This window comes from Ornithodoros turicata, chromosome 9 (assembly GCF_037126465.1).
Source record: "Ornithodoros turicata isolate Travis chromosome 9, ASM3712646v1, whole genome shotgun sequence".
Classification (NCBI taxonomy): Eukaryota; Metazoa; Arthropoda; class Arachnida; order Ixodida; family Argasidae; genus Ornithodoros; species Ornithodoros turicata.
The window spans coordinates 42,675,161-42,703,107 of record NC_088209.1 but is presented as its reverse complement, the minus strand read 5'-3'; the positions used below and the strand labels follow the sequence as shown (position 1 = coordinate 42,703,107).

The 27,947-nt window shown below is 46.5% G+C and overlaps 4 protein-coding genes across 6 annotated transcripts; 1 reads left to right on the top strand and 3 right to left on the bottom strand.

The window, feature by feature from the left end:
* Positions 1 to 158: 158 nt before the first annotated feature.
* Positions 159 to 6,489, bottom strand: LOC135369019 (transcription initiation factor IIB-like). Its single transcript, XM_064602621.1, has 10 exons — positions 6,400 to 6,489; positions 5,863 to 5,973; positions 5,460 to 5,541; positions 5,252 to 5,356; positions 4,017 to 4,103; positions 3,273 to 3,402; positions 2,895 to 3,004; positions 2,732 to 2,826; positions 1,792 to 1,868; positions 159 to 541 (listed from the first exon to the last, which is right to left on the bottom strand). The coding sequence occupies exons 1-10, from the start codon at positions 6,414 to 6,416 to the stop codon at positions 408 to 410; spliced, it is 948 nt and encodes a 315-aa protein (XP_064458691.1). The 5' UTR covers positions 6,417 to 6,489; the 3' UTR covers positions 159 to 407.
* On the top strand, positions 6,035 to 25,264 carry LOC135369018 (putative methyltransferase C9orf114). Of its 3 annotated transcripts, none has more exons than XM_064602619.1 (9): positions 6,035 to 6,162; positions 6,649 to 6,766; positions 6,850 to 6,880; positions 7,331 to 7,536; positions 7,977 to 8,047; positions 8,124 to 8,400; positions 9,067 to 9,492; positions 10,432 to 10,513; positions 24,992 to 25,264. In XM_064602619.1, exons 2-8 carry the CDS (start codon positions 6,728 to 6,730, stop codon positions 10,507 to 10,509), a joined length of 1,128 nt encoding a protein of 375 aa, XP_064458689.1. In that variant the 5' UTR covers positions 6,035 to 6,162; positions 6,649 to 6,727; the 3' UTR covers positions 10,510 to 10,513; positions 24,992 to 25,264. The 3 variants fall into 3 exon arrangements, with proteins under 3 accessions (XP_064458689.1, XP_064458688.1, XP_064458690.1); XM_064602618.1 differs by lacking the exon at positions 24,992 to 25,264 and adding an exon at positions 19,785 to 19,872; XM_064602620.1 differs by lacking the exon at positions 24,992 to 25,264 and adding an exon at positions 11,113 to 11,136.
* LOC135369503 (transcription initiation factor IIB-like) lies at positions 13,673 to 22,813 on the bottom strand. The gene is made up of 9 exons (XM_064603086.1): positions 22,755 to 22,813; positions 21,736 to 21,840; positions 20,912 to 20,999; positions 19,753 to 19,857; positions 17,701 to 17,787; positions 16,046 to 16,175; positions 15,310 to 15,419; positions 15,108 to 15,202; positions 13,673 to 13,895 (listed from the first exon to the last, which is right to left on the bottom strand). Exons 1-9 carry the CDS (start codon positions 22,769 to 22,771, stop codon positions 13,673 to 13,675), a joined length of 960 nt encoding a protein of 319 aa, XP_064459156.1. The 5' UTR covers positions 22,772 to 22,813.
* On the bottom strand, positions 25,089 to 27,816 carry LOC135369021 (endonuclease G, mitochondrial-like). The gene is made up of 4 exons (XM_064602622.1): positions 27,248 to 27,816; positions 26,984 to 27,096; positions 26,647 to 26,827; positions 25,089 to 25,239 (listed from the first exon to the last, which is right to left on the bottom strand). Exons 1-4 carry the CDS (start codon positions 27,740 to 27,742, stop codon positions 25,141 to 25,143), a joined length of 888 nt encoding a protein of 295 aa, XP_064458692.1. The 5' UTR covers positions 27,743 to 27,816; the 3' UTR covers positions 25,089 to 25,140.
* Between the last annotated feature and the right edge of the window lie 131 nt (positions 27,817 to 27,947).

The following is a 27,947-nucleotide window of genomic DNA, read 5'->3' as shown; positions in this document are numbered from 1 at the left end:
TTTTTACACTTATACACAGTTCAAGTGCACAACCTGCTTTACATCCAACATCCATACAAAGTCCCGTGGTCTCCTACAGTCAGATCATAGCAGCAACGCTTTGTTCCTATGTGCTACGCTAACATGCAGTTAAAAAAAAGAAAGGGGGGGGGGGGGGGGTCAATCTACTATTATCCACAAAACACATTATCGGGACCTTGTAACACTGTTTTCTTCACTAACACATTGTCCTAAAAATTGTGGCTCAATGCCTGTACCTTGCATATTCCAACTCTAGTGCTTTTTTTTTTTTTCGGGCGATACTGAACTGTCATGTGTGCTATGAGTGTGAAGCAGACGTGTCTCGATGTGGGCATTTTGTTTGGAGAAAAATAAAAACCAGTTTTTTTTTTTAAAATGTGGAATGATCACGACTGTGGAAGCTGCTCGATGGGAGTGAAGAACTTGAAATCTTCCGGGAAGAGCTCGGCCGCTCGGGGATACATGAGCTTGTACGACTGACGGATCGTGACGTCCGCCACGCCCGCGATGTCGCCGATTTCTGCAAGGTGGAGACGATAAGATGAAGGCACACAATTCGCCGATAAGGTTTTATTTTTACGCCTCAACTCGGGGTTTTTTAAAGGAGCGTGGAAGGCATTTGGAACGTGCATTATTTTTCTGGCGTTATACGGACGTACTTCTTTAAGGAACCGTCACACAAAATATTTCGTCTCGGAAAGCGCAAATTTTACGAGAGCACTTTTTGTTGGCTGCCGAGAATCGTCTGCTAGCGAAAGCGACGAGTCGCAAAATGCAAGTACGAAAAGAAAGAAAAGAAAACAAGACTCACTACTGACAGCCGAGGGCAGGAAAATCATTATTATTTAGGGAGTGGACAGCAGGAAGGAGGGGGGGTTAGTATGTGTCCTGGGTCGATGCATCAGGATTGCATGCCGCTGTCCTACTTTTTGTGCTAATATATATCCCGGTCCTTGTCCTCGTCCTAATATCTACTTCTTGTGACATATCTTTGATAGAGTCCTTCCACACTCCTTTAACAACCTCAAAAAATAGCTAGTATACGTCACTGCAGAGTACAAGGTGACCCTCTTTCGGTTAAAGTTGTAACTTAAGTCGGATCCAGTCATGGGTAGGTTACTAAACAAAATATAACTATGCTATAGTAGTTACGGTTAGCATGCAAAAATAGTAATTGTGTTACAGTTACTCTTTTTGAAATGTATCTAGTTATGGCTACAGTTAGTTACTTGACAGTTACTTTAAGAAAAAAATAAAATAAATGTAATTCAAAAACTTTTTTTAGCACTTGTACTGTCCAATCCTAGCTATACCATGTTACAAACAGGATTTCCCACAGGCCCTAACAGCATGGTGTGAGTTAATCTAATCTAATCTGCGAGTTAATCTAAGGCCATCCTGGCTGTGTGTGAGGTGACAAAGTTTGTGCAATTCCTGGTTGGGAGAAACGCCAGGTTATTTGATGCCTCCACAAGATGATACTAGGGAACTGTCGCGTGGAAAATACTGCAATACCCGAGTAACTTAGTTACAGTTACTTTAACAAGAAGCAGTAACTATAGTTACAGTTACAAGTTACAGTTACTACCCAAGACTGGTCGGATCAACATATGCTGCACTGACATGCTACTTTTGCGGCATATTGGGCAATGTAGTTACTGCTATTACATAATCGTGCTATCTCCAGTACACAACCAACGTGCAGCTTGTAAGCAGCAATATACAGTGCTGCATTCTCAAAACTAAGTCTGTATTTGTAAAGTGCGGCACCTTTTTGAGATTTCTTGTCCTCCGAGGCCTGAGATGCCATGTAGATAGCAGCAGCTGCTACAGATATGGGACTTCGTCTGAAACATGAGGATGCGTTTGTGATACACGTACATTTTGAGCAAGCAGCCACATGTAACTGAGCAGATCTTAAATGAGAAGCGACGCGATTATGCAAGTTCAATCCACCTTTACCACTCGCTGAGCTGAAATGTTACTGCCCATAGATAGCTGTAGTGCATTGTAGGTATAATATAAGTAATGGCCCTAGCTTCCTGCGGAGGAAAATTTACTTTTCCGTGAAGTGGAATTTACAAATCCGCGAGTGAAAGAAAACGGGGAAAAAAAGGTACAGCATTTTCCCAGGACCGCACACAGACTCACCCCGCACGCTTTTCCAGCCTTTCGTAACTTTTTAGTGCGCAAAGAAAACTTAACTCAACTCTGTCAATCTCGTTCTCTCCGCGCGTTGCTGTCGTTACATGTCCTTCCGTTGCGGCACATTCAACCGTGTGTAAGTGCGAGCATTATCAGTAGCGTCGGGCATTGCAGTCACGACTGATCGGGTTCAACCCGCGAAACTGTCGTAGATCGATTGAAATCCTTACACAATTCTGTAAGATATCAAATATTCCGCCAAAAACAGTTGATCCTGAAGGAAACGGCATGTTCCGCGAGACGTGGCCAATTCCACCAAATTTTGCAGCATTGCGGAATGCTAGGGGCTCTAAGTATGAGCACAGAGAAATGTACTAGACATTTGTGCAACAAAATAAATATCCCGTTGCGTGTGAACAGCTTAATATGAAGAGCACACATTTAGACCAATTTTTTTCCTGGCTCTCGCTCAATACATTTGGAAAGGAGGGCCGAGGGTGTGTCAGAGGGCAGAGGTTGGCCTCCGACAACTTTCCTCCACTGGTCAAAGCGGCACCCAACTTACCCCGGCACAATGTCCAGTTCCACTGCCTTGCGAGCGATGTGTGTGGCTGCTTTCTGGACGGACGACGGCAGGCCGAGATTGGAGCAGAAACGCGACTGTCGAAGAAACGTGCGCAAAAAGTGTGCGTTAAATATGTGAGCTTGCAGCACGGGCCAGAGCTCACCATGAAGTCTCCGGTGGTGATGAGGTCAACGCTAGTTTCCAGCGCTTTCAGGATGAGCTTGAAGCAGCGACCGATTTCTTTCTTCGATACCTTAGACACAGCGCAGATCTCTGAAGATACGAGATAATCAAAATAAGTTAATCGTATTATTAAGTAATGCATGCTCCGTGTCATTTCATTGCTCCCTTAAAGGGACTATTGCATCCAGAAACGCGTGTATGAGTTCCGATACAGTAATGTTCGGCACTGCTTCGCAGTCTACTTTGCAGTCTACTTCACCAAGTTTCTCTTCCGAAAACAGAGTACACGTGTGTGTAGCCATATGACGCAACACACCGAATCGGAGTGCTTGCTACTACCAGGAGTGGTCAGCAGTACCTTTAAAGGTCCTCGGGACACCTTCCTGTCTGCAAGCGATGTACAGGCAAGCAGACGCGATGGCGTCGTTGCTGCGACCCTTGAGAGTTTTGCCGTCGTGGACTTGCTTGAAGAGGAGGTTGGAACGGTCCTGCAAAGTGCTTGGCTCATCTCAACAGCCGTAATATTCTAGCTCTACCACAATGGTCTTAACTAATAGTGGTCTTAATAATGGTCTTAACTATAGTCTTAACTAACGGTACTTAAAGGTACTGTAAAGCAGTAGAGCTGCAAACTCAGAAAATATATCTATTCGATGGCATGAGTCCTCAGTACTCTTGCATCAAAATTTTTGTCTCAATTGTACTAATAATTGTTTCAGAAAAGTAAAACTGGAAATTACGGGCAACACTGTGTTGAAGTGGTCACCGACTGCACATTGCACGTCAAGTACAGCGGCAAAACTACATTCCATGCGCGTAACACTGTGTCAAAAACAAAACAAGTCGGCTACATAGTCATCACGAGCAGCAAGCCAGTCGGGAACATGTATCACTGTTGCTCAACAAATTGGGCATTATTATTTCCCACCAGATGTTGCAACGAGCCATTTTACTGCAATCTTAGTCGTAAATTAAAAATATTTAGCGTTCCCTGTCGCATGTATAACTTGTTGTACCGGGTTTACAAGCTGTTCAACTATGCCACCAACATAATCTGTCTGTCTGCTGCTTTACAGTACCTTTAATCCAAAGGCACACGTACCACTATTGTCCTTGTCAAGTTGATGCGGTCTGCCATGTTACTGATTTCCCTGAAGGCATTGATCAGGGCTCGATCTGAACTGCTCATCTGGAAGTACGAAAATGTATATTCAGATTGTATGTACTGTCAAATAGTTTTTCTGTCAAGTTTTTACGGTTACCTGGCAAAGCCAAGAGAGGCTACCCACAAGTATGCTATTCAGCTTCTTTTTATTTTTATGCTGAAGTAAACGCTCGCACATTTGATTCAAATTGCAAATCAATATGGAATTCGATATTTATATTTCCAGTCAATAGAATATCCTGTTCTAACCAAATATACTTCAATAGCAAAGCTGCGTACATCAGTCAGAAAGTGCCACAAGAAAAGGTACAGCACAGCGAATGCTGCTTCGGGGAAAGATCCGCATGTGCAAGCCATGTATGCATGCCGTATAGTATGTAGGCCCGTGTGTTTTGGGGTTTCATATTTTTTTTCCAGATTGGGAGTAAAAATCGTGTTTTATTTTAGAAGCTGTAAAACAGGGTAAAAGCTGTTGATATCATGTGCACGAGCAAATTTTTGAGGGGAAAAGAAAAACGAAGGAAAGCAGAACACACTGGGCGGCGAGAAGCAGTGTCCAGTGCGAAGTCCTCAATGTTCACCTGTGTGTAAGTGGTCAAAATGAATGCATTCTCACTGTATGACATACATTCACTGTATGACATACATTCAGTGCCGCACGGTGACACATCAAATGGCATTTCATGAAAGTGGCATTCGTTCAGCAAATGAGTTTGGGGAGCTCATTCACTTTTTCCTCCCGCACCAACTGTGTACCCTCGTTGTCAGAGAGGCAGCAAAAAAAAACAGCAACGCTACGCAACAAAAAGAAAAGAAACGCGAAGTTACGTTATGTTTTTTCCAATATGTTTTTCCGTGCTTCTTCAATTCTGAAATTAAAGAAGGGAGTCTTTACACAATTAAAAAAAAAAAAAAAACCACTCTTGTTCCTAGTCAACTCGTTCAGTGCCAAGCTGATCTGACACTGATTCGTGCCATGCCTAAACACCACACAGCCGTGCCCAACTGCCATCTTGCCTGTCGATTGGGATCCAGTTCATTAATGTGTATTTGGTTCACTTGTACATCTATTGACTTCATGTTCACATAAGCGTTGAAATGGCTATCTGCACAGCCATTTCAGAGATGTCAAGTACGCCACAAAAAAATAAAATGGACTTTCGTCCACTCACCGACTTCCGGTTCTGGTACTTGGCGTTTCCAGATTCATCAAAGCTGGCATCCCCAGTTCCCTTGCTGATGACCGTGTGCAAATCGCTCCCACTAAGAAGTGGGTTCTAAGAAAAGATAGGAATACGGTGTGGTTACCAGAACCAAATCCAGCAGCGACACGTAAGAGGCAAAAAAACTTGTTTCGGAAAGTTAAGAGCAGATACTCACTTCCGCAGCTCCAACACGTGCTGGGTCGGCGTTGGTTTTATCGTTGCTGAACACTCTCCATTCCGTTCCAACATCCACAATTCTATGCAAAATTTGTTGGTATTCATTAAAACCATTTTGTATTTGCATTTATTTTCATTTTGTTCATACAAAAGTGATAAAGCTTGAAAAAAAAAAGAAAAAAAAAAGAAAAAACGTTAGCCTGATCGTTTGTTTGGATCCTTACAGTGAGAGAGTGGATGTTTCTTTCATGCACATTCTGTTCTTACACGTCTAGTGAATATACATCCTAGAACTAATTCCAAAGCGCCACCGATGACCCGACAGCTCAAGAAAATGAGCGAAATACGGTACTGAACAAGGTACAGGTATCCCTGTATATGAAACATCACACTGCACATACCTGTCGCCAACAACCAGGCCACACTGGGGACAAATCATGTCCCCAGCACGATAATCTTCGATCAGCGGGGCATCCGGATGATCTGGGCAAAACACTTTGGAGTTCGGACCTCTGGAAAATGAAAGTTCACACATCAACATCTACTGCGTAGCGCGCACATTCACATACGCCGTGGCCTACACATTCTCGTACCACCTGTGCGATTACAAGCTCTCTTTATTCACAAAGCAACAGTAGCAACAATCAATTTCGACTCCGCCACTCTGTCATCTTCTCCGACGACGAGAGATACGTAGCAAAGTACGTATGTTTTCTTTTTTTTTATCTTTCCCATACGGAAAAGATGCTCAGAGATTGACAATGAGGCCCAGCCACCGAGCACACAAATCAAGGTAGTAAATGCACAAACACGATAAACATAAGATAGAAGTGGCTTTGTCTGGCATACCATTATGCAACCCGTGCATAGCGTAAGCGTTAGTAGCAATAGCATTCACATAAATGGATAAAATGTTGGAAGAAAGCGAAAACACGAACCTAGATCCAGAAGCCATTATTGCTGATGTTCTTCTCGCTGCGCGCGCTAGGTGCGCTTGCTGTGGTCACAATGCTGATATTAAAAACAATAAACTTCTTCCCAGCCTTGTGGTGGATCTTGTTTCATGATATACATAATTACGACACTTTTCTAATTTTTTAAGTCATAGTTCTTTACTTTGTGTAAAACAGATCACCCTTACTAAAAATACAACCAACGAGCACTATCGCTATTGTTGCTTTGTTTAGGTTTTGTTTTTGCAGCGTGGTTGGGACGTGCTTGAGCGTGGTTTCGCTGTCGTCTGCGCTAGTATAATTTATTTTCGCCATGAAACGGCGGCAGTTAGGCGAAGAAAAGGAGACAAAGGTACGAATAATTCTCAACCGATCGATCTTTATGCACTTATGGTCCGAGCTCTAAGTGCAATAATCGCGTACAATCTGTTTCAGGTGCAAGACTGGAAGACTTGGCGCGCTGAAAGTAAGGATCAGTAGATATGATGCTACTTTTGAGTAGGTTGCCGCACTGCGGCTGTGCAACGCAGTCGTTTTCGGAAGCAAGACAGCAGCAAGATTTGGCCCCACACTTCTTGTTTGCTGGTCAAGTGCGCCTACTATTACACACTGGCACGACTTCCTTACGATTTGCAAAGGAGAACCTTCTTCACATTCTGTCCCTCATGTTTATCTCCCACATACACACAAATACATACATTGAACGAAGTAGGCAACATCTGGTCGACGCAGAAAAGCACGGCCTAAAAACCATTGCAGTCCGGGTGTCTCGCTTTTTCAACCACTTGCCTTATTTCAATATTCACGGACGGTTAATTGTACCACAGGTTGCAACGTGGAATTTAATCGATTTATTGATCAGCTACTTGCTGATCGCGTCCACAAGAAGTTAGGGGAATTAATCAATCAATTTTAGGGGAAGCACAACGTAAAAAATGGAAAGAGGAAAAGCTGCTGAAGAAACTCGAGAAAGAGGAGAAGAAAGAGAAGGAGGAAGTCCAACATGAGGAGGACGGAGAAGGGAAACGTCGTGGCCGTCCGTACACGATAAGCATCGCCGTTCCGGGGTCAATCATGGACAATGCGCAGAATGCAGAACTGAGGACCTACTTAGCAGGACAGGTGAGAACGTCATTTTGCGTTACACTTTTGCATAGATGCAACAGTCTCTACAGCTTCAACAGTACTGAAGTAAATGTGAAAACAACTGCGAGGGTACTGTGGGGGGAAAATCGGCACTCCGTGGTTTATCGCATCTTGCAAGACTATTTCTTTTGAGTAGTAAACATGTGCTGCACGTGGTCCACCCTCAAATACTGTATTGGTACACACTTTCAAGCTCAACCAAGGTAACATGGGACGGTGAAGTACTGAAAGGCGATCTTAGCTAACCGTGTCCCCAACCGGCTTTAAACGTTAGGTTATGTGTTATGTTACCGACTATAATGCCTCGTTGTGAATGTTTAGCACTGCGCCCTTTAACTACAGGAACAGGAGTATCGCCTATTCCGAGACACATAACATTTCACCACACAATGTTACGTAATGCGTTACGTTTTCAGGTGGCTCGTGCGGCAGCAGTATTCTGCGTAGATGAAGTTGTCATCTACGATGACACGGGCGCAGCAAAAAAGTAATATGAAAGTTCCATCCGCTTTCTTGTCTCATGCACACGTGCCGGCAGCTACATGTTTCTTTTCGTCACCCAGGGACATTTCCGCGGACAGCGTCCTTACAAGCACGACCGCGGGAAGGGGAACCGTGCAGATGGCCCGTATCTTGCAGTACCTCGAGTGCCCGCAGTACCTTCGGAAGCAGCTCTTTCCCATCCACCGAGACCTGCAGTTCGCTGGCCTTCTCAACCCGCTCGACTGTTCGCACCACCTAAGGGCGACGGAGGACTCACCGTACCGCGAGGGCATCGTCACTAACCTTCCCGTCAAGGAAGGGAAAGGATCACTTGTCAACTGCGGACTGAAGAAGGAGGTGCTCGATTAAAGCGTCACATTTTGATAACTTAAGGGATGATCGCATCCGGAAAGATGCTACTCTATTCGGCATCGGCCAATGATCTGCTTGGCATCTTCTTCGTCTGAAAAGTGCTTAGATATTAGATCGTTAAATTTGCTTCTGCAGCCACAGATGCTCTGGCGGCGTGACGTCTCTCCCCAAGCAGAGCAGAGGAGGGAGAGGGTGGCGCCACCTTAGGGAATGACGTTTTTTGAAACAGGGAATTCTTGCATGCTATCAACATCCAGCGTCTCCTCCGGTCGTGTATTCCTTCACATCATGGTCAAACGGGATTTTTGGATACGGGATGGTCAGATACGGGTCAGATACGGGTCGTACGGGATGGTCAGTGGTCCCCGAGGAATACAACGACACCGTAGTTTCGAAATCTACTGGAACGGATGTGACCGTGCCTTTTTAAGAGGACGGTCTTGTAGTGCACAAACTTCTCCAAATGCATGTCACACATTCCTTCGTTGCTGACGATCCAACATTTTCATGCATTTAGAGACGCAGTTAAAGCCCGAGCTTGGAAACACACACATATCGGGGATTGTCCGTACTCACAAATAAAATTTGACCGTAGTTGACCGTACAGGACCGACCCTTTAATTATATTTGAGTAATTTAAATACTCCGCAGGTACGAATCGACCGCCATCTCCAGCCCGGTATTCGAGTCACGGTCAAGCTCAATCCGAAGTCGCTGGAAGACTCGACGCGGAAACTTTCCGGTGTTGCCGTCGCCCCCAGTACCCCACGCGAGGAAGATGGAATCTACTGGGGATACGAAGTTCGCGTCGCACACAGTCTGAGCACCGTTCTCACGGAGTGCCCGTTTCCCAAGGGGTACGACTTGACCCTGGGTACCTCCGACAAAGGCGACTCGGTGGACGATCTCGAGCTGCCCCGGGGTTTCAAACATGCCATCGTCGTATTCGGAGGTCTGCAAGGCCTCGAAGCTGCGCTCGAAGCAGACGAAGACCTCAACATCGACGATCCGTCCTTCCTGTTCTCCCACTACATCAACACGTGTCCTGGACAGGGGTCTCGGACAATCCGCACGGAGGTACGCACGGATTGATACACTTCGATATACATAGAGCCCCTGTCTTTCTGCAAAATTGTCCTAGTCTTGCGGAACCTGATATTCCCCTCCGAGTCATCTGTTTTTTGCGAAATACTGTAAAAGTTTTTTTTTTCTGTGTTGAGTGATTGCTCGCGTGTTTTGCGAGTGCCTAAAATCGAGGAAGGGTAACGGTAATGGTAACGGAAACAGAAACGGTATATTACAGAAATTGGAGATGGTAGCGATAACGGAAACGCATATCATGGTCCTCCATTACCTTGGGCAAAAACAGGGTGTTAATAGAGCCGGACGGGATGTCCTACCGGAGCTCTGTGACAGCCGTTCCATTACTGGGAACAGTAACGGAAACGTAATGGAAACGAAATTGAAGGGCCGGTATCAGAAACGGAAACGAAAATATAGCAGTTAACGAAAATGGAAATTGTAACGAAAATACGTCCGTTATCCTTCCCTACTAAAATTCGCAAATTTAAGTACCTTGAAGTAGATACGCTGTAGATAAAATAACTCTGAATATGAACATCGTAGACGATGCAACAACACCAGGATGAGAAATTCGTAATGGAAGAGAGCTGCTGCTTCGTATGAGACTATATGCACCTCGGGTTCTTTCAAGTTTATGTAGAACCGCAAGCACGAAGGGTTGTTTTGAAAAAAATAGTTAGGGAGTGTCGCCAAACATCTGGGGGGGAGGGGGTCCGGATAAACCACTGCTTCTGGCAACCTAGATACTGCCCTAGCATGCAGCGCCCTCTGTCGCTAACCGCGCAGATGAGTAAGCAAGGTGCCACCTCGTCTTACAGGTTGAGAGTGCTCTCTATGCAACCATCCTTTTAATTTCCGTGTACATGTCCTACGTGCCATACAATATATCGCAATGTATACTACAAAATATATTCTTTGTGTTGTCCTCTACAGGAAGCCATTTTGATAACCTTGGCTGCACTGAGGCCGAAAGTGGCAATGGTGCAGAACCTGTCCTCAGAGGGACCCTAATCGAGTAAGTGAGTGCTAGAAAATACGGATGTTAACAATCGTGTCAGTGTAATTAAATGCTGTTTTTATAATGAAACGTGTATTTCTGCCAGTCTCCATGCCAAAGTTTTGTCGCACAGCAGTGTCTAGGACGATTGTTCAACAACACTCACAAGCTCCTCGATGGGAAACAATGTTGTAGCAGCGCTCTTAAAACGCAACTTCGCTACATAGCACGATGAAGGCCGACCATTGCACAGAATGATACAGTTTCCTGTGGAAAGCGTGAGGCATATGCCTTTTTGTAACAATTGACGTAACTGTATGTGTGTCACAAAAGGACATACCCCCACCTAATTTTTTAACCAATCGGGGGGCAGAACGATGGCATTCGGGATGGTGGTTGGCTAAGACTGAGCTATGTGGTGAAGCTCTGAGGGATTTGTGGGATTTTCATCAGTGTCGGCTGTCGGAACTCCTTCGACTATTACTTTTTAAGTGTAATGTACTGCAAGCTCGCATTTTCCACGACTTGTTGCATTCACAAAGTTGTGGTAAGAGTGTACAGCAAACACCTTTTGTTAACTTTATTAAGAGCAACACAGAGCATGTGCTTTGCCCAAGGAACTTGCTTGCCATGCTGAGTCTTCTGCCATGCCAGCACAGTCTTGGATGACCTCCTCAAGTCCATAACCAGTAGCAACTCCTAACTGTTGTCACTTGCTTGGTCTGTGCTGGGCCACGAGTTCTTGACCTCGGGGCTAGGGAGTGTGTGTGTGCGTGTGTGTGGAAGGGAGATGTCTCTAGTTGTCAGCATATTTGACTTCATCATTCTTCTGCAGTAAGACTACTGAGGAGTGGACATACCTGTTGGGTTTTTCTTCAAGAATCCTCCTGACAGAGCTGTTGGCAAGGCTGTTGCCGGTGTAACGGGGAATGTGCCGTTGAATGGGTTGGGGTATTTCCTACTTGGGGCATTAACTTGGGACACAACATTTTTAAAGTCTAGAGTGGTCCTTTAGGCATAGTGTGATGAGGGTTGCTCAAAATGGTGTGTAAAGCTGAATGTAAACCTACAGGGAAAACGTTGCGACGTCACAAAATTTTCATAGTAAACTGAAGTGCGTCTTGAGTATCTCATAAGTTCCGCAGGACATCTTCTGCAGTTTGCCGCACAGAGGCTCTTCGTGCTCAAGTCACTAGTCTTGCTCATTGTAGGACGTCGTTAATTCTTGCATGACGCTAGTGCACTGTACATTCCAACTCTTGTATACGTTGTGGCGATACTTCTTCGGCCTGGGTACTAACGAAGCAAAGAAGACTCGTTGTGGCGCAGAAATTTTGTTTAAAAAAAAATACGGGACAACTACGTGACCGGCAGCTGCTTGATCAAATCCGAGTGCTCGAAATCTTCTGGAAAGAGGTCCTGCGCTCGGGAGTACATGAGCCTGTACGACTCCCGAATCGTCGCGTCTGCTACGCCGGAAGTGCTGCCGATTTCTGCAACGTACAACACAGTTCGGGGATAATTAATTTTAGAGACTGTTGAGTGATCCCCTGTAAAGGGCCAAAGACAAACACATAACACAAGCTAGCTACAAGCAAAGCCTTCTGGCAACACTGTTATGACATTGTGGTGGAAGCACGACCTACTACAGGTTTTCCCGACGATTTTAATCCAACTGCCAGCTAAGTTCATCCATGCCCCATAAAGTTTGCATGGCACGTGGATTAATTTCGATGGCGCATTGATTAAAATCGGCGGGAAAACCTGTCGATTATAACGGCCATGTCATAATTGGCAACCCCTATGAGGAGCCCGTCCGCACGATCCGCTAGGGGCGCCACTCATCGGCACGCGAGATCTGCATCGCGATTGGACGACGGAAATTTGAATTCTGAACGAGCAGAAGCGGATGTACGACTACCGTAGCAGACGACAGCAATAGCTCCTATGAAAACGCTAGAATGATGATGGTAATCAACCTCAGAATGAAACATCTTCCATGGAATATCCACAGCTTGTAGAGAAATACTAAGGTAAGCTGAAGTACAAAGTATTGTAGAAGTTGAGGAAGTAATAACCGGGACGATGAGTAGCGCCACCGCTACCTTCCAAAAATGCGGCGCTGGGAAGGGGTGCCATGACATATGGTCGTTATAATCTAGTAGGTGGTGGGTGGAAGTAAGGCTACCCATTGTCCACAAAATTTTCATTTTTGGCTGTGGCAGATTATGCAGCAAATAACATGCACTCTTGTGCAGGAACAATGACCCTAGTTGAGCTCTAGCATGCAAGAGGTGTCCTTGATTTGAGCACCCTCTAGAAGCTCCTCAACTCTCTTAGAGAGCCAGTGAGTGAGTGAGTGACATTGATGTCACTCAGCAGCGTATTGAGTATGCTGCAAGTAGTGCCATGGGGGATGGGACCTCACGGTTCCGCGCCACCACTGATGCTACGACACGCCAGAGACAGGGCCGGGCGTCTAGGGTCACGCGCTGCTAGCGGCTGGTGTTTGTCGGCATTTTTCCAATACCCCTGTCCAGTGGCGTATCTAGGGTGTGGCAGGTGTGGACAGGTGCCATGGGCGCCAGGTGAACAGGGGCGCCATTATGTGGTCGGGTGTGAATGTGCCGGGTCGGGCACTCAACCTGGCACATTCATAAATGATTTAAAGCAACCGCCATTAGGGAGGTTGTAGTGTGAAACCTAGTGCGAACCACACGAAAACGCATCCCTAAGGACATCATGTTAACCATGTTGCCATGGGCGCAGGTAGCTCTAGATACGCCACTGCCCCTGTCACACTGGGCAGCAGTCTTCTATGATCACTGAAACCAATTGAAACGACTGAACATGGGTGCAGTCAACCTTTCAGAGTGCATTGAATCCCCACGAGAAGTTGACGCATCACACGCTTGGGGGCGCTACGTGCATTTTCAATGGCTATTGGTTTCAATGATCATTGAAGTGTGACGGGGGTAGAAATTAAATTGCGCAGTGACAAGGCACCGTTGAGTGAAAATTTTGCACACTGGCTTCCGGTGGACTGCTCGATGAGTGAAGCAGGGCTTTGAGCAGTGCTAAGCGTTATTTCGTTTTCCCTCGCCTTAGCAGGCAGGCTTATGTTTGCTAGTGCAAAGAATGCAGTGGCATATCCAAAGGAGTGGGCAATTCCACCCTTCAAAGCATTAGGTTAAACATTAGGTTTCCCCCTCTTCCCTCCCCGTTACGTGCTACGAGAAAGAACCCTCTCCAAAGTGAGGGTCCGGAGCAGCCCCTGAACAAATACCTCGTCCTAAAAGAGAGAAGTGTAGAGAGGGGCGCACCTCTGTGAGACTTCCTGTCCTTTGAGGCCTGGGATGCCATGTAGATGGCAGCAGCAGCCACAGAGATGGGGCTTCGTCTGAAATGTGTAAGTTGCGCTCGGTTTATGTGCAGGTTACAGAAAACCAGTCTGTTCTATTCTGCAATATAAGAAATTATTTGGTTTGGGACAGCAACGCTCCTTCCTACGGTTCCCTGTGAGCAGGAATCCTCCTTTAAAGGGACGGTCGCACCTGGAAGCCAATCTATGAAACCGATGCCGCTATATGTTCGGCATCGGCCGTCAACTTACTTGGCTAACTTTTTTGCCCGAAAAGTACTTCAATATTAAATTAATGACTTTTAAAGATCAGCGCTGCTTCCGTATAGGTTCCGGCGGCATGACGTCACTCCCTAAGCGGAGGGAGGGGAGAGCGGCGACACGCCCGCACTGCCGCGCCATTCCTTTCCTCAAGGTCGCGCCCTCATTGGCTGTTAGGGAGTGACGTTTTTCGAGAGAGGGAATTCCGGCATACTCTCAACACCTTGTGATGAAGGGCAACAAAAGACAAAGACCGGGATTAGAACATAAAAGACGCCACGACTGCTCTCTTTTGTGTTCGAATTCTACCTTGAAATACTCTCAACACCCGGCGTCCGCTTTTTGCCATGTATGCCGTCAAATAACGGTCAAACTAGCTTCGAAATGGACTGGAGCGGATGCGACCGCGTCCCTAGTCCTTTTAAGGGGGGCACAAAAGTGGAAAATGGAATGGTCGTTACTTTGACACCGATGCGGAAGGAATGGCAGTCGTCCGTTGTGTCGTTTGTGATTTATGAGCGAAAGAAACCGCCGCCTTCCTTCTCCCTCTCCTTCTCAGAAGGCCGACATTGCGGAGCGCGCTCTCATTGGCCTCCTCAAACGATTTGTCCAATCATCGCGGGAGATTGTTTGAGGAGACCAATCCGATGCCTCTCCGTGTGAATGCGCTCAACATAACACGGGTCGGAACTTCGGCTCTGTGAGCAGTGTTCTCGCTTTTTCTTCTACTAGAATATTCCGTGAGGATGTCGCTCGGGTGAATACACGGATAGAAACGTCGTGATTCAAACGGCGACGAAGAGCAAATATCTACGCAAATGTCTGCGCTTCCGGCAACACTGACTCTGTAACGTTTCAGAATTAAACGGCAGTTCGGGAATTTCTAAATAAAGTTTCTTTCTTCGCGTAATTGACGCACATTCTCTATGCCACTGCGTTTTGGGTAAAAAAAAAATCGGTTAACTATGGGAATGGCTATAGCCAACGTACCCTGGCACGATGTCCAGCTCCACAGCCTTGCGCGCGATGCATGCAGCTGTTCTTTGTACGGACAGTGGCAGAGCCAAGTTGCAACAGAAACGGGACTGACAGAGAAAAATTGAAAATTTTTGAAAATTTGAAAATTGAAAAATTGAAAATTGAGAAAAAAAAAAAAAGACTGACAGAGCGCTCCTGGCACATCACGCCTCACCATGAAGTCGTCGGTCGTGATGAGGTCCACTCTTGTTTCCATGGTTTTCAGGATGAACTGGAAACTGTGACTGATCTGTTTCTTTGAAGCAGAAGATACAGCGCAGATTTCTGAAAAAAAAGAAAGAAAGAGAAGAATATGTTTAGAATGTGTTCCAATAAATATCCACGTTTCTCCACACGTTACCAATCATAACGACACAAATCTACGGTGTTTCGTGCGCCATATATAATTGCATATTTCTTCCTGAGTGTCATATACAGTGAACCCTCGTTATTATGACCGTGGTCGTTCCCGAAAATTTTGGTCATAATGCGGAATTGTCATATTAACGGGGCGGGATTTGCAGAGGTTTCACTGCATTGTTCTTCAGGAGTATGGTCGTAAAGCGCGTATGTCAGATTATCGGGGGTCATATTAACGAGGGTTCACTGTAATATGACGGTTGCATATTATGTCATAATTCGGAGCCCTTTTCTCTCTTTCGTCTGACAGATGTCAACCGTAAAAGGACAGTTAATTGACACAAGTGTCAGTTCACTAATTTACATTTAATTCGCCGTCGCACTCGCGCAAGGAATGTCGCTGCCGCTAGGGACAGGTCACCGCGCATATATCTCTCCGCGAAACCGAAATCCGAGAGCTTGTTAGTTACTAGAAATGCGTTCCGTCATAGGATTCAGGGATTTGCGAACTATTTTCAATATCAGCAACCCTCTGTAGTGGTTAGCAGCACCTTTGAGAGTTCTAGGAGCTCCCTCTTGTCTGCAAGCGATGTAGAGGCAGGCGGATGCAACGACACTGCAACAGCGGCTTTTGGATGGCAGCCTGTCCTTAACTTGCTTGTAGATGAGATTGGAACGATCCTAGAAAGTCCGAGAATAACGTGTAACCTCTACTGTCTTTTTCCCCGTCACGATTGCTTTGGACACGAGTTGTTCGTTCGCTCAGGAGGGATGTCACCGATCCCTTTATGTCCTTTTGAAAGGACGTTCCAGAAGATTCATAAATTATGCTCTCATTTTGTACCCTCGTTCACGTGTGACCGCGCTATCGAAAGTCCCAGGCGAAATAGTGGCGCAGTTTGACTGCTATCTGCTAGTCGATGGAGTACGTCTGTACGTGACAAGCGCAGACGCCTGATGTTGAGCGTATACCGGACTTCCCTCTCCATGGAAAAAAATGCGAAAACGTCATTCCCTGCACCACCAATTAGAGCGCGACCTTGAGAAAAGAGATGCCACATCGGTGCGGGCGTCCGGAGCACGACCTACTAGATTATAACGACCATATGTCATGGCGAGGAGGAGTGTCGTTGGGAGGAACCCGAGAGGTCTGCCTGCCTGATTAGGCGGCATGTTTCTCGGGAAGGGAAAGGTGGTGGAGAGGAGGAGAGGAAAGGGTGAAGTGGAAGACCGAGCGGAATCCGCTCGTGGGGAGGATAGCTGCGTCCATGGGCCGACTTCAGGGGAACTGTGCCGGCATACGCCTATTACACATCTGAGGGAAACCCAGGAAAAACCCCAGACGGCACAGCCGGCCCGCGGATTCGAACCGCGGACCTCCCAGTCTCCAACCCAGTTACCGCTGCGCCACCGGAGCTGGTCTATGTCATGGCACCCCTCCACAACGCCGCATTTGGAAGGTAGCGGTGGCGTTACTCATCGTCCCAGTTATTGCTTCCTCAACTTCTACAATACTTTGTACTTCAGCTTACCTTAGTATTTCTGTACAAACGGTGGATATTCCACGGAAGATGTTTCGTTCTGAGGTTGATTACCATCATCATACTAGCGTTTTCATATGAGCGATTGCTGTCGTCTGCTACGTAGTCGTACGTACGCTTCTGCGCGTTCAGTATTCAAATTTCCGTCGTCCAATCGTGATGCAGATCTCACGTGCCGATGAGTAGCGCCCCTAGCGGATTGTGCGGACGGGCTCCTGATAAGGGTTGCCGAATATGACATGTTGTCGTTATAATCTAGTAGGTCGTGGTCCGGAGCGAGGTCCTCTCACTCCTCCTATTAGACAGTGACGTCACGTTGATCTCGATGCCGCCGGAGCCTCTGCAGCTGCGGAAGCAGCGCAGACCTTTAAAATGCGTCCATCTAATATCTAAGCACTTTTCGGGCGAACAAATTAGCCAAGTAGACTGTCGGCCGATGTCGTATATAGTGGTATCTGTTCCATGAATGAGTTTCTAAATACGACCGCCCTTTAGCGCCTTTCAGTGCTGTTATTGTAACAGTTGCAGAGCAGAATGAAAGCCCACATACGCTTCAAACGAATGGCGTGTAGATGCTTCACGAGCGCTAGAGGCATTTGTGGGACAAATTGGCGATAAGAAACACCACCGTACGGGTCAGGTTGAAAAGATCAATTCAAAAGTACCACAATGGTCCTTGGTAAGTGGATACGGTCAGCCATGGCACTGATTTCCTTGAAGACTCTGATCAAAGCTTGATCTGAACTGCTCCCCTGGAAGTTCAAAAAGTATCACTTGTAGCAAATTTCGCTGTTCAGTGTTCGATAAGCAACGACTCGAAATTTTCATGTTTTCTGAACATAGTCGCAGGGAAAGGGATGTACTCCAGCTCAGATACCGTAAGGATAAGGAATGAGTAAAGGTTGACTCCGAGGGGAACAACAACTTTGTTTTGTGGCGATATCACCACCATGTTACTTATGATGATACAACACTTGTGATAACGGTCACGGAACACGGGCGGTCGATTCCTATAGTGAAACTATAGTGCAGTTTTACTCGCTGCTCACCGCCGACAATAGCGAGTTTTTCTGTATAGTACGATGTCGCCTTTGCGTACGTTAGGGATAGCGTTGTAGTTCTGCGCAATGCGCAAATCTCTGTTTGCCTTGCGTGTGCGCAGAATCACCAACGCTATCCCTTGCGTACGATATACTAAAACTCACTATTAACGCGCAGAAAATCCGACGCGACTTAGTGGGGTAGTTTCTGTGCAATATTTGATGTAACGCATGGCAAGAGCAGACTACGACCGTCTATTGGGGGTACGTCGGAATTCTCTCTCTGGAAATCGGAGAAAACGCGTCTCGGAAAGGGCCAATCAGTGAGCGCCCTCTGGCGCAGACATGTCCAATCAGGGAGCGGGCGGAGGGCATCGACCGTCCGGCGGGCGGGAGGGACAGCGTCTGCTGGTCGCGGAGAGGCTGTGATCGGATTGTGGAATGTTGTTTCTGGTTAGCGTCGGTCGTGTTTGTATAGCCAGGAGCGTAACACCGTGCGTCAGAACTCGCACTGGTAAGTCAGAGTACTTACGGAAGATATTTAACATAATATATCACTTGTTATATTGCGGTGCGAAGCTGAGCAGACGAGCTCGGAGACAAGCGCCTGCGCTGCGCTCCCATTCGTGTGCCTGGCTTTCGTCATCATGATGTTCCTATCGCTGGGGCTTCGTTAGTTGCAGAGGGAGTGCGAAAATTTAAAATTCGTTTATTTAATGTGTAAGCTATTTTCGGAAGAGAAACTTTGCCAAATAGACTGCGAAGCGGTACAGAACATTGCCGTACACTAAAAAAGGTAAGAAAAAAAAAGGTAGAATTTTCTACCAATCTCGGTAGAGCTGTATTGCAACCACATTTCTACTCGAATCAGTTTAGAAACAGTAGAAACTGCCGTTCTACAACCTTGGTAGGAAATGCTACCCTTTTTTTTTATAGAGCAAACGTAAGGGAGAGGAGCAAGGGAAAGGGACGTCGCCGCTTATACGCGCGGAGAAGGCGCGCGCGTCTCGTCTAATTAAAATTTAAATGCTCTCAACCGTTTTCTTAGGATGCGCATTGCTTGTGCTCGTGGGGCTGTGGTTAGACAGGTCGGGCTGGGAACCACGTTAGCTTCGGGGGCATTTCCCACAGTTTTAATGATATTTGGGGAGTTCCATCGCCAAGGGGCGACGTCTGTCTGGAAAGGCCGTTGGAAAGCTGGAAATCTCAGTCGGAGTAGCAAGCCAGCTATGGCTACCCTCTCTGAAACACCTCGAAGAAAACTCGCCACCTCCCTGTCTTTTCGCATCAGCGCCCTACTTCTCCTTTCAACTATGAGCTAGGCGTACTTTCGACCGGTCGTACTGGTACCGGCCGCAGGGATATTCCCAGGATTCTCATTTTGGGGGACAGGATGGGTGGGTGTCGCGTTGGTGACGTCCATATCTGCTGCTTTTGTGGCGTTTTTGGCATTTAGGTCCGGTATTTAGGGGGGAGGGGGTGTCGCAATATTTTTTTTTTTTGGGGGGGGGGCATTCGAGGGCTGGGAAAATTTCCGACGATCTTTCTCCGCTCCATGACGACCAGTCCAATTCTCCGCCAATTCCGTACCTACTTCAGGCACTTCACTCTGACATTATAGTGCGTAATGATGCCACTGTGGCACGCAATCGTCGGTTCGAATGTGCGTTCCCTTACCCATCTATCGCTCTTGTACTTTGCCTTCCCAGATTCGTCGAAGCTGGCATTTCCGGTTCCTTGGCCGACAACAGTGCACAAGCCGCTCCCGCTCAACAATGCATTCTAGGTAGAGAAGAACGAAGACCATGTAGTCGGTTGCAACTGAGTCTGCAGTCGAAACCACGCCCCCTCTTCAAGGCGATTGGTGGAAGGCCACAGTCGCAGAGTGCGTCCACCTCACGTCAGGCGAATCGTGTATTCACACGAGCGACATTCCCCCAGAAACGGAAGATTTCTGCTGTCACGTGAGCGCAAGTGCTCAACGTCGTGTCTTCACGTACACTGCTAACCGTGGGGAATATCCTGCTACACAGTCACAAGATATTCCGTAGCAGACGACAGGAAAACACGCTGACGGTGTCGTCTGCTAAGTGTCGTCTGCTAAATGCGCTGTACGCCACTCCCGATATTCCGCACCGTGTGAATGCTCAACATAACACGGGACGGAACTTCGATTCTGTGAGTTGTGTTTTCGCTTTTTCTTCCACTAGAATATTCCTTGAGGAGGTCGCTCGTGTGAATACACGGGAACTCTATACATTGCAGCTGCAGCGTTTTGCGATGTCGCATGACGTGAGACATCGATCGTTCCGCGTATACGCATTCCGGGTGTTTGTCTTATCCGTTGCGGAGCTCTTACAAAAAAGAAAAGCTATGAGAGCAGCATATGTGACATTCATTTGCGTAGCGAAATAGAATATATAGCTTTAAAGAAGGATTGTCTCATTTTGCTACCTTTCTCTTGCGCGAAGGCCCCCAATTAAATAGTACCCGCCCCGAGTTAATTAGTAAATTAATTAGTTAAATAGTTTGCGCGAAGGCCCCCGAATTAAATAGTAAACCCCCCGCCCCCAGATGAATCCATGGCAGTTTCATGCTGTATTCGACCGAATGTCCACCTGGCAGTATATAACGCATCTGCAAAGACCGTATCTGTGCTGCAGTCGTAGCATTTTTATGAAATACTCAAACTAATATAATGGCACCCTACACTAACGTGGTCTTTGCTGCATGTTATGTCGTACGCGGCATCACGGGATTGCCAGCAGTTGGCAAGCATATATGAGGCACTGCACGTGCATCGTAAAACGATCTAGACATATAAAGGTCAACTCACTTCTGCATCTCCTGCACGTGACTTGGCATTCTTGCGTTGGTCATTGTCACCGCGGAAAGTGCGCCATTCACTGGAGACGTCCACGATTCTGCGCGAAATTCGGACGATTAATAAACGAGGGGCTCCGCTTGCGAGGCTGAGTACGGTGCTGAGCACGCCAGCAACTTGGTGGCATGGTACATATTCCTTAGGCATGTTGTCGGTCTACGCAGGCGCAGATCTAGGGGCAGGGGTCCGGACCCCCAAATCTAGACTTGAACATAGGGTTCAATGGACCAATCCCAGCATGCACCTGGCACTTGTCCATAGCGAATCCCCCCTCGAAAAAATCCTAGATCCGCCCCTGAGTCTACGTCAGCGTGAAGGTGCTGTAGAGCAGCAGGTAAGCTGTTAATGTTGACGGCGGCATTTGAGAGCTTCTTCCGAAAGAAACCCACACTGCCCATTTTATGTGCGACAGAAAATTCTAAATATTTTCTAATCACGACTAAGATTCCTGTCAAGACACGCGGTGCGACGCCTGGTGCGAAACAATCGCCCATTCGTTGAGCAACAGTGTTATATGTCCCCCAACCTTCTATCGGCTAAATCATGGACCAAGTAGCCGGCTTCTTAAAAGCTTGTTCAAACGAGATAGTTTCTGAGATCCTGACATATATTCTCTCAAAATGCAAGAACATTGGTACATCGTGGAAATAGAACTGTCAGCAGAATCACCATGAGAGTCACCTACGCAAAAAAATGCATCACGTCCAGCGAGCCGGCGCATAGCTTTGGCTTCCCACAACTATTGACGAGAATAATGTAGGAAGACAGTGGCGTACCTGTCGCCGACAACGAGTCCGCAAAGGCTACAAATCATGTCCCCAGCGTGATAATCTTCGACCAGCAGGGCATCGGGATGATATGGGCAATACACTTTGGGTCCACTAAAAGTTGAGAGTTGACATATCACTTTTCGAGTCATTTGATGCCAGGCAAGGAGATCGAGCCATGCCGATGGCTGCGTTCTCCGGGCGTTTCTGTAAATTTGCTTGTCCTGGGACAATACACAGCACAGCAAAAAGTATCGTGCATGGTGACTCCTGATAGACTGTCAGGTAGGAGAGTCCATAGTGCAAGCAAAATAGACGCCTTTCGTTTGTGTTTTCATCCCTCGTGCGTCATCTCATGTCCCACCTGGCTTCCAGCCACCAGCGCCAGTAGCGTAGCAAGAAACATCATATTTCGGGAGGGGTTCTATGGGAACTTTATGTGGGGGAGGAGTATTTCACCCTCGTTTCCATCTTCCCAGATGCACTATCAAAGGTACAGTTCCGGGGGTTGAGCCCAACAACCCCCTAGCGCTCTGGCTACACTGCCGACCAGTGGACACCTCTTTTAGACGGGATTGACGTGCTGCTTTCTGAATGGATTTCGAGTCGCATTAAATACACTTTTGACGGCCTCTAGAGGATGGCGCCATTGAACTCATTAATAAAAGAAGTGGCGTTCTGTACTGGTGAGCACGCATCCGTAGTGGACACATCATGAGGACAATGAGGTCCACAGACGGAGGTACGTGTAATCCATGTAGAATCGCAAACACTGCCAGGGTGTCACTATTACAGCTACGATGTAACAACTTTATGTATCATTGTCGACGTGTATCTATGTAAAGCTGACATGCCAAGCCTCCAATCCAAACATTTGGACGGGGGAGGTAGTGGGGTTTGGATAAATACGGATGTACCGCAGACGGACCATACCAAAAAAATGACTGGCAGCCGGCCAGACACGCGTTTTTTTTTTTCACAGCAAAGTGAGCATCAGCGCTAAAATCGGGGAAAGGCGAAACACAAACCTCGATCCCGAAGCCATTGCTGCTGATCGTGTTGCTGCTGCTGCTGCGCGTGCTTTAGCCAACTATATATAGGCGCTCGCTGCAGCGAACTGATGAGAACATAACGAGACATATATAAGTACTTTTATTTATAAATGTGTCTGTGTCTGACACGGACGACATTGAGGGTCTCGCATGAATTTTCTGGATGCCGCTTCACTATAGCATCGAAGGACACCTCCATAACTTTTTTTCGTTTCTTTTTTTAAACTTTGGTGTGCCGCATGATAAACAAAAGATAACAAAAGAATAACAGATAAACAAAGAAATTGCACAAAACTATGACGATGCGCTCAACAGCCATACAGAGCTACTATAAGAAACCCGTCAACTCCTTCAAAAAGCACGTACGAGAATGTTTGACGTCACTTCGCGGGGGATGCGATCAACCCCATAGTAGCGACACCGAGCCACGCCGGCGAGCGAGCCCGCCATCTTGTGTCCGGCGCGGCTGCGTCGCCTAGCAACGGGACGCCAATCTCCCCCTTCTCCGCCATAGAACAGCGCGCAGCCGAGCCAGCTGGCAACCGAGGAAACCGGTTTTGGATGGAGGTGACTCAACATGGGCGGCGCGTTCTTGGAAGGGGAAGCCACGTGACACGATCGGACCAATCGCGGACATCGACCAGCGGCTCCGGCGCGGAAAAGGAATGCGATACTCTGTACCCCTATTTAGCGACTCTAATCAACCCCTCCTGGCTTTGATACGATCAGGGCGGGCAAGAAGGTGGGGCGCCCAGGGCCACTTCAGGGGCCCGCGGGACCCAAGGCGCCTGTCGTGATCATATAAAGAAGTACGTGGACTGTGTTATGGACTGCATCTGTGTTATCACGGCAGCAGATCGGGAAGCGCCTTCAATGCAGGGCTTGGTACTTAAAAAGGACGTTCCGTACACAAAAAGAAAGAAAAAGAGTACAGTGCAGAATTATTTGGAATATGCTGCTAATGAAGAAGATTCACTTTACTGCATTCAGTTACTTAGGCAATGTGTTTCTTTGTATCCGATCCGCATTATGCGAATCATATATAGATATATTTAGGTTTTGGTTTTATCTGTCGTGTTCCAGGCAGGGGCGGATTTGGGGGGGGGGGGGTCCGGATGTTCTGACCCCCCCTCAATTCCAGACTTCAACATAAGGTTCAATGGACCAATCCCAGCATGCACCTGGCACTTGTCCATAGCGGACCCCCCCCTCGGTTCCAGGATCATGCCACTTCACACGAGGCCTATTTTTCTGGTCGTTTCTGTAAAATTGATATGCGCGTGATAAGACAGCTTTCTGCGAAAATATTTTGCATGGTTGTTTCCAATAGACCCATAGTTGTTCCCTCAGGTGGGCAAACTTAATCCGCACGATGACTGCTGTAGCACCCCCCCCCCCCCCCCATGGTTGTGTCTCGCGACACAAATTATCATATGCCCGATAGATTTCTAGATTAATTAAGGAAGATTTCAAATAACGCTAATCGTGAATTTACTGCTCGTTTCGTACTTGCGCAGGAATACCGCTGGTTGTTTCTCTCAAGTAGACCTAGGAAGCACGTTACTGTAACACGATCCGCCCTTGTGAGCTTTGGCAAAGGCGAGCTTGTGGACTCCGTCCATGTTGCCAGCAATCAGTGGTTACGGTTAGTTGCGGTCAAATCACAAGTTTTCGTCGACTTCACCAGAACTTCACCACATAGTATGATGAAGGCCAGACATTGCACAGAATGGTCACCGAATTATCACTCCTCATTTGGGGGCGTACAGCCGTTTGTGACAATTAACCACTAGGTGTCACAAAGGGGTCGTACACCTCCCGTTCTGAACAATCGAGGGCAGAACGATGTCATACCGGATGGCTGTTGGCAAACAGTGTGCTATGCGGTGAAGTTCTATTTTAAGAGTGCACTAATCCTTGTCTGCCAGAGCCCCATTTATATGTGCTATAGACATCTTGTTCTCTGGCAAACTTCCGTCAGGAGCATGATGACCTTTTGAGCATGATGAGCTCTTTTTTTTTTTTCAATGATTGCAGCAACAACATTTTATTCGGATGAATTATTCATGAATGAACGATTATTCATTGTGACAGGCAGTACCCTACCCTGAGAAGGAAACACGTGAAAGAATAACACACGAAACGAAGACATTTTTAATGCAATTCCCATCTGCTGTCGGTGAAAGTGCTGATGGTGCTTACTCTATTTTCAGATTGCCCTGGAAGTCAGCTATCCTCACCACACACCTCATGTATCGCACATACACTGACAGACAGACAGACAGAACCGGATTTATGACCACTCAGACGCACAATTAAAAAATGTTTTTAGTATAAGTCATTCATATCACAGGTGACGCGACTACTTGGAGCTCTTGCCATTAATCAGCCTCAATCGATCTCTCGGTATCTTGTCAAAGAGCAACAGACCAGATGCTCTTTCTATGGTGTCCACGGGAACCTGCGGAGGAACAGGAGTATTTTCTTGTAAATTGAATATGTATTTCAATTGAATTCCTCGTGGAATAGCCAAGCATGCAATAAGACTGGTATTTTTGTTGTTTATCAGTTTTATGTAGCAAATAGTAATTAATTATGTATAATAATATTATTATATAATATAATATAATATATGTAAATATGCCAGCACTGTGTCCCGTAAACTTTTTTTGGTCCAAAGCTGTACATTGATATTCTCACATAAATTTAGATAAAATGTATGTGAGTACAAAAGTACATAGACTTTTTTGAAATTGCTTTTATAACTTTGCATTTCCGTGGTAAATTACTCGCAGATTAAAAATACAGCAATGGTTTTGAGTGGCATGTACTACGTCCTACTCCGGGGCAACAAAAGGAGTCATGGAGTACCCATGTAGTATGTCATGGAGTACCTTTGTCAGCGGAGAATGTAGTATACATGCACTGAGGGTGGGGCATACGAGAAGATGTCAGATATCACTTGGGATATAACACAACAAGCTGTTCCGGTTTTTCTGCAGCAACTGTCACAACTCATGGACCTTTTAATGTACTCTGACATACTTGTATTATCAAATTTGCTACACACATGTTAAGGACAGGTATGCAAACATATATCGATACTTCTGCAAGTGACCCCACTTTTGCGACCGATTTTGCGATTAACTGGCATCTGATTTTTTCGGGTTCAACCTGATTCCGCCCAACTGTTACCTCTCGAATCAGTTTTGGACCAATTCGGATTAAATCCGATTGCTCCCGAATTTGAATAACATATTACGGTTTAGTAGCAACCTGTGCACACATCTCATGAAAATATTATTTGAGTGCAACAATAAACTATGCGAAGCACATTTAATGGTTGCACTATAATTCTAATAACTGCAATGGTTTGTGACTATAATTCGTGAGGAATGCATGTTTGACCTATATATGTACCTGCTATGGGCCACTTACTGAACAGAAAGAAAAAATTAGCCTGCTAACACCCCCGAATTTCAGACTTTAAAAGATAAGTCGACCCCCCTCGAATCTAGTAAAGACATAAGTCAGACCGTAGCACCAGGAGGCTAGTTGTAGCACTCAGGCCAGCACCCAGGCAACCTGTCTCAAGTGATCGTTGCAGATACATTGGTAGCAATGTGTTTTGTTACGTGCACATTTTATCTGTTTCCAGTATAGGCATCATCTGCGACGGCCGTTTCCTCAACGTGGTCCTTATACAAGCAGCAGTTTGAAGTACGTGGGCTCACTTGATGGTACTGAGATGTGTTGTGTGCCCACCCAACCCAATCACGGACATCTTATAATCTTGCGGACCTGTTGACCCGAAGGAGTCAACTTGTCTCAGACTATTCAACTGTTTTTTGGAAGTACTATGACTCACGAGGAATGATTGGAGGGGTATATTGTCGTCGATGACCGTATTTGGCATGACGTAAGACTCCAAGTCGACTTCACCACCTTCAGTCTCGCCAACGGCAACCTTAAAGAAATGTGTCGGCACGGCAACGTGGTTCGATCCGATCACTTGGTACTTGACATACTTCTTCCCATCGCTCTCCATCCTGCAAAAGAAAAGCTACATTCAGCTGTACTCATGTATACCCTTTACATACTCTCATGTAATAATACATGCTCTTAACCCTGACATGAGAGCTATGAGAGCTACTTAAAAAGTACTTCAAAAACATGTGAAACTTATACATAGTAGCGTTTCTTACATGGGTAAATAGAGTGGTCCCGTGCAGACGTAGACGTTCTTGTACTTTTTGGTCATGTGACGAACATGCTTTTCTAGCCTGTTCCAAGAATCGCGGTTGAAGCCCTTTCCAACCTAGAAGACAGAGAAGAAGTGTGAACACTGCTATTCCATAGGAAGGAGTAACGAAATCTTAACCAATGTGTGCTTACGACACAACTTGGTCGAAATTTGCGGACTTGATGCTGGTGGCTAGAATCATTTTACGCGGTTACCAAGGGCTTACCTGCGGGGCCATATTACTTAGGAAGAAAGTCTGCTCTACGTCCTTCTGACATTTTCTATGATTCCCTGCTGCTGCTAGATGTCCTCTGTCGAAGCCACTGCCTTTGTAGTCGCCGTTCCTCGACCTAAAGAAAGGATGCACTTCGGGATCTTCCGTAAACTCGCACTTTGACCTATCAACCTTGTCGTTATACGCTAGAGTGTCTTTCGTTAGATGCTCGAAAACCCAATGCGCCACCCTATTTCTACGGTCGTATGAAAGTACGTAGTCATCTAGGAACTTAACGGAGTCTGTACCAGGAAATCCAAATCGCATGATCTGAGAGGGACGACTCGCATTTGGTTCGAGTTGAGCGGGCAAGCCGGCGCTGGCAGGGATTAAGGTGGCAGCGTGAAGAGAGCTTTTTGATGACAGGCGATCGTACAGCTTGTTGCTGTACCATCCAACGGCAACCGCAGCGATTATTTGGACAGATCGCTGGTGCAGGGACATCATCAGCAACACAAAGGATATGCGAACCGTGATGTGAACTGTAAACCGTTTCGGTTTCTTGGATCGGATTGGATTTGGCTTGGATTGGCTATGCTTGTGGAAATAGATTTTGGTATTTCATTTTCATAGTCGCCAACCGCCTGCAAGAAAATACCCGCAATATTCGAGGAAAATACTGATGCCAAAGCACTGCGAAAGGGTGGGATGG